The sequence below is a fragment of the Galeopterus variegatus genome, unplaced genomic scaffold, assembly GCF_000696425.1.
Source record: "Galeopterus variegatus unplaced genomic scaffold, G_variegatus-3.0.2 Scaffold6227, whole genome shotgun sequence".
In the NCBI taxonomy this organism is placed as follows: Eukaryota; Metazoa; Chordata; class Mammalia; order Dermoptera; family Cynocephalidae; genus Galeopterus; species Galeopterus variegatus.
The window spans coordinates 17,078-23,096 of NW_007732338.1; the positions used below are offsets into that span (position 1 = coordinate 17,078).

Consider the following 6,019-nt stretch of genomic DNA (forward strand, 5'->3'; position numbering starts at 1 on the left):
TAAAAAAAAAAAAAAAAAAAAAAAAAAAAAAAAAAAAGGGGGGGGGGGGGGGGACAGATAAGGCAAATGGGAAAAAAATCATATGCCAATAGATTTAAACTCAATTATGTTCATAACTAAATCAACTGTAAATGGTCTAATTACATGTCAGAGATTATAAGATGATAAAAGAGTAAGACCTAACTATATGCCTACAAAAACATACTTAAATATAAAGTCACTAACAGGTTACAAACAGGAGGATAAAGATATACTATGCAGTATATTAATCTTAGAAAATAGGCCTCAGAATAAGGAATATTGCTAGACATAGAGAGAGAAAATGATAAAGGGTTAACGCATTAAGAAAACACAACAATCTCATGTGCAAACATAAGTAGTAATAGAGTTCTAAAATGTATGAAGCAAAAAGTGAAAGGAGAAATAGACAAATTCAAATTTATAGCTGAAGATTTCAATACTACTCTCTCAGTAATTGACAGAAGGACACAGAAGACTTGGACAATACTGTCTATCTATTTGACCCAACTGATAGTTATAGAACACTCTATCCAACAAGAGCACCTCATATTCTTTTCAAGTGTAGATGGAACAGTCACTAAGATAGACTGTTTAAAAAGACTGAAACCGTATGAAGTATGTTCTCTAACCTCAAAAGAATTAAACTAGAAATTTTTTAAAGAAAGTTATGTGGAAAATCACTGCATATCTGGAAGTTAATTGACACACTTCTAAATAATGAATGGATCATAGAAAAAAATAACAAGAAAGATTAGAAAATATTTGAAAATAAAAACAACACATAAAAATTTGTGAGATGTCACTAATACAGTGCTTAGATGGAAATGTATGTATTAGTTGCTTACATTAGAAAAGAAGAAAGATTTCAAATCAATGATCTAAGGCAAGAGGCAGCAAACTTTTTCTGTAAAGGGCCAAATGGTAACTATTTTAGGCTTTACAAGACACACAGTCTCTATCCCAACTACTCAACTCTGCTGTTGCAGAACAAAAGCAGTCATAAATGATATATAAAAAGTGGATGTGGCTGTGTCCCAATAAAACTTTACTTACAAAAACAGGCAGTATGAGCCAGATATGGTACGTGGGCCATAGTTTGCTGACCCCTGCTAAAACATCAGTTCCATAAACACAGAGAATTTCATCTGTTTTGTTAACTGCCACATACCCAAAATGCTAGAACACTGCATGGCCCTTAATATATGCCTAACAAATATTTACTGAATAAATTAAGTAATTTAATCCCCAGAATAAGCATATGTGTTAAATATTATCATTTAACAAATGAGTATACCAAGAGGAAATGATATGCTATAATGGAGGAAATGATATGACCATTGTCACAGTATACAGGAAACTGGAAAAAGTCAACTACTGTTTTCTCAACTTTTCCCTCTTTGGATTCTCAGGGCAGAATTGTTATATACCTGTGTACATGGGACCAAAGCTGCATATTAAGAAGCTATTAAAGGGTAAGACAAATATCATCCACACCATTTGCTTGCCTTAAGGGTGTAATGTTTATTGTAATCTGACACTGTAATGACGGATGGTAATGCCGTGATACTGAAAACTAAAGGTTTATGCAATCACTGAAAAATTACTGAACTCAGTAAAAATATAAAAGTAAATGAAAATTGATATAATAAAGCTAAACTTTTCAGCTTCTTGACTGTCAGATTTCTTGCAATAAAATATATATCTAAATTTTATAAATCAACATAAATCTTTGAGACAAATAGAAACAGATTGCTTACTGAAACTTCAGAATGAGAGTAGGCTGTATCTTATTCATAATCAATGAGAGCAAGAAATGTGTCCTCAAAGGGTACAACTTTTGGGGGCCGGCCCGGTGGCGCACTGGATAGTGCGCCGCTTGGGAAGCGCGGCGGCGCTCCCGCCCGAGGGTTCGGATCCCACATACAGACCGGTTCCCGCTCACTGGCTGAGCGAGGCGCGGGAGCAACACCGAGGGTTGCGATCCCGTTGCCGGTCCCGGTCCGGTACGGGGGCGACACTGAGGGTTGCGATCTGTTGCCGGACACGGAAAAAGACAAAAAAAAAAAAAAGGGTACAACTTTTGGTACTTGAATACAAACTTAGGATAAGCAGGTTATACTGGCTTCTGTAAAATCATCTTGTCTATGTCAGTGTATTTTAAGGCAATTATTCCCTCTTTAATGTTAAGCAATAGAGTATCAAAGAAGATAAAAATAATAGCCACTATTTATGGAGTGCTTGCAGTGTTTACTTTCCTTTTCTTCTCACCTAATTCTAACAAAAGCATGTGCTCCAGATCATATAATTTGTAAGGAGTGGAGCTGAAATCCAAACCAGATCTCATCCAAATTAAACCTCATGGTCTTGCATCTGAAGCTGTCCTGAGTCCCAAAGAATGAAAACATACATTGTGCATCACATACAAGCAAGTCAGAAAATGATTATTCGTTACTAAAGGAACAAAAGAAATGCTAATCAGAAATGACACTACCAGCTTCCATTACCAAAGGAGTGAAACCAGACCCAATAACACTTTTTATGCTTAATTTTCCTCAACCAGATTACCATGATGTTCCTACAGAACTCCAGAGTTCCCCATCATAACCCCACTAGGTCCATTCCTTTGAAAACTCAGGAGCTCCAAATTATATTAAGACAATTATAAAGTAATAAACACTGAGGTTTTAATCATTCATAGGAACCTTTACGGAATATGTAAAAATACAACACACATTGGAAGCTCTTTCCTACAAATGACCACATAACGCACACTCACGAAGAGAGACTCCAGCCTCACTATATACGAAATCATAATATAAACAAATCTTATACTGACTTTCTAAAGATTCCTAAGTTCACTGGAGAAAAGAACATGTTGAACATGTCTGCTCCATACCCAGGTCCACTGTGCAAAATGATTTCTAAAGTCATTAGTCCATAGAAACAGACATATTTAAAATGCTATTGCTTCTGTTTATAGTAAACAATGCTATTCCTTTCTCTGCCAGGTATCCCCAACTTCTCCCTCTAAACTTATCAAAATAATAATCCATTTATTTACCACATACTATGTGTAAAACTCTGTGCTGTGTATTTTGTATGCATTATCTCATTTATTACTTTATATAGCCCAATAAAGTAGGTACTATTACTCATGTCATTCCCATTTTACAGATGAGAAAAAGTATACAGTTGGCTCTAGTTATAATGCCAGCAATTTACAAAAACAGGATTTCAACCCAGATCTATCTCATTACAGGGCCCTTGCTACTAACCACTAAGCTATGAGAGCCAGCTGGGACCCCTGCAATCGTATATAGCCCAATAAAGTAGGTACTATTACTCATGTCATTCCCATTTTACAGATGAGAAAAAGTATACAATTGGCTCTAGTTATAATGCCAGCAATTTACAAAAACAGGATTTCAACCCAGATCTATCTCATTACAGGGCCCTTGCTACAAACCACTAAGCTATGAGAGCCAGCTGGGACCCCTGCAATCGCCTAGTCTCAAACCCTCATTTTACAGATGAGGACACTTTAATCCAAAGAGCTTAAGTGATATGTTCAAGGTCATACCTTAGTTACTGGTAGAGTCAGGGCTAAAACTCAGAGCTCACTTTCCTGTGCTCTTTCCACTATCCTATACAGCCTCTTTCTAAAATTTGGAAATAGAAATACATTCTGATTTCCTACACAAACAAGTATTCCCATAAGCTTACAGTGAGTCAATCTGACTCACTTATACCATGCTCAGGAGTCCTTCCCCTAATTTCTTTGAAGCTCCCCAAAACTGCCAACCCTTATAACTATAGTTGATTTAGTATGACCAATATTTTTACACCTAAAATAACAATATAATCCATAATTTGCTAAGAATTCTTACTATTGATGGTTCAATGCTGTTTTTTCCCTTACATTTTAAATATGAATGAATTATCATAATTCTTTAATATACTGATTCTCAAACTTGGTCACAATTGGAATTATCTGGGTCACTTTAAACCACCCAGTGGCCAGGGTACATCCCAGATGAATTAACTTGGAAACTCTGGGGCTGGACCTCAATGCATTAATATTTTTTAAAACTCCAAGGTGATTCCAATATGCAATCAAGTTTGAGAACAGGGGCTTTAATAATTATTGAAATTTTAAAATAATATTTCAGGTGGTATTAGATCAAAAGAGCTAAACAAACACAATCTCTAACATTGTTATCAACTATATTAACCCATCTTCCTTTAAAAAAATTAGAAAAAAAAAATCTAAGAGATTTCAAGAAAAGCTTCATGTCTTAGAACACCAGCCTCAGTTATTCGACAAGATTCTTTTTAGCTGGTGCTGTAAAGAAACACAAGGAAATTCCTAAACACACACTTAAAAAGAATAACCTGAGCAACCAGCCAAAATAAGCTCATATTCATGGACACACACCCATTTTAGTTTCCATGCACATAATGAGAAGCCAACAAACTGTATAATGAACTACACTCATAAATTAAGCTACTGACAACGGTCCTCTTTTCCAAAGCTAATTCTAAGAGGTTTTTTCCTTGATTTAGGTCATTATTAAACAAAAACTGTTCATATTTCACAAACATGTTTAAGCATCACAGGTGTTGCATTCTTTAATAGAAGACAATGAAATTGATTATTTATGGGGTTGTGTGACCAATCAAGAGAGGTTAATAATCACTGTGAATGAGAAAATAACAGAATATAAAATTAATAAACTTGTTAATTGTACTTTCTAGTTATAAAAACTTAGTTATAATNTTATGGGGTCGTGTGACCAATCAAGAGAGGTTAATAATCACTGTGAATGAGAAAATAATAGAATATAAAATTAATAAACTTGTTAATTGTACTTTCTAGTTATAAAAACTTAGTTATAATAAATATTTGTATTTCTTACTTTCATCAGAGCATAATTAACCCATTTATTTTTTTATCTTCCCAAACTACGTTTCTCTAAGGAAAATGTTGCTTTGACCCTGATCTTGCCTATTTTTAGTCCCATTTAGATAGTAAATGGGCAAAGTCAAATACTTTTCAGTGCTTAATTAAAATTTAATTCAAACATGAAACACATTAAAATATTTCATCACTGCTTTAATAATTATATTGAGCTCTCATAACAATATAAAAATTTTCCTTAATATTTCAAAAATAATTATTGTACCAAGCATAATTCAGACGAAAAAAATGTCTACTTACAGGTATCATCCAGTTAGCCAGGTCACCATATTTGGAAACCTGCATTGCTCCTAGCATTGTTAGATTCACATGTCCCCTGAGAAGGAAAGAGAGGAAATATAAAGCAAACCTTACAAGTTTTATGTCCCCTTTGCTTGCAATTGTCAGCAATTAAAATAATTCTATATCCCCAAAATACATTTGCTTTCTCCCACCTCACAACTGATATCCAAACAGATCAGCTCCAAGCTAATGCAGAAAAATAACCATTAAGAGTTCCCTAAAAAATTTATAACCTATATTGTCTCCAAAAACAAATTAAAAACAGGTATACATAGTGAGTTTCCTTCAGTGAGGGAGAATGTGACTCGATTTGAAGACAAACACTAACTAGAAAGTTTACACGAAGTTTGAAAAAAATGTCAGGATCCCCAGAAAGGACCTTAGATATGTGTACTTCAGTAGAGTTGGCATACAGATGTATATTCCATTTTGGGGGTTCTTTTCGTACTAGTGGGATGGATATTTGAATGCCCAACATTCAGTGTGAATAATTTCACATCTTCTTGCAGTCAAATAGCCCATGATAGTTTTCTGGCTAGGGAATGTGGCTGTGTTTCACAGTCTTGCTAACACACTCAAGGGATGACTCAGCTCATTCCATGCTGTGTGAAACATGCGGGGCCCCATTATTACATACCCTCTAATCATCGCAAATGATTCATCGCTGGAGAAAAAAGAGGCTCCTGGAAGAACAGTAACTGTTTCCTTGCCTAAACACACACAAAAGAAAAAAAGACG

The 6,019-nt window shown here is 34.8% G+C and overlaps 1 protein-coding gene across 1 annotated transcript in view; it reads right to left on the bottom strand.

Annotated features, from left to right (window-relative positions):
- Positions 1–5,239: 5,239 nt before the first annotated feature.
- The window catches only part of OXCT1 (3-oxoacid CoA transferase 1), a gene marked incomplete at its 3' end in the record, with an annotated part of 76,472 nt that continues 75,692 nt past the window's right edge, over positions 5,240–6,019 (bottom strand). The window contains exons 12-13 of the mRNA XM_008590606.1: positions 5,919–5,991; positions 5,240–5,315 (exon numbers count right to left, since the gene is read on the bottom strand). Coding sequence (XP_008588828.1) covers positions 5,240–5,315; positions 5,919–5,991 — 149 coding nt within the window. The remainder of the gene's footprint in view (positions 5,316–5,918; positions 5,992–6,019) is intronic.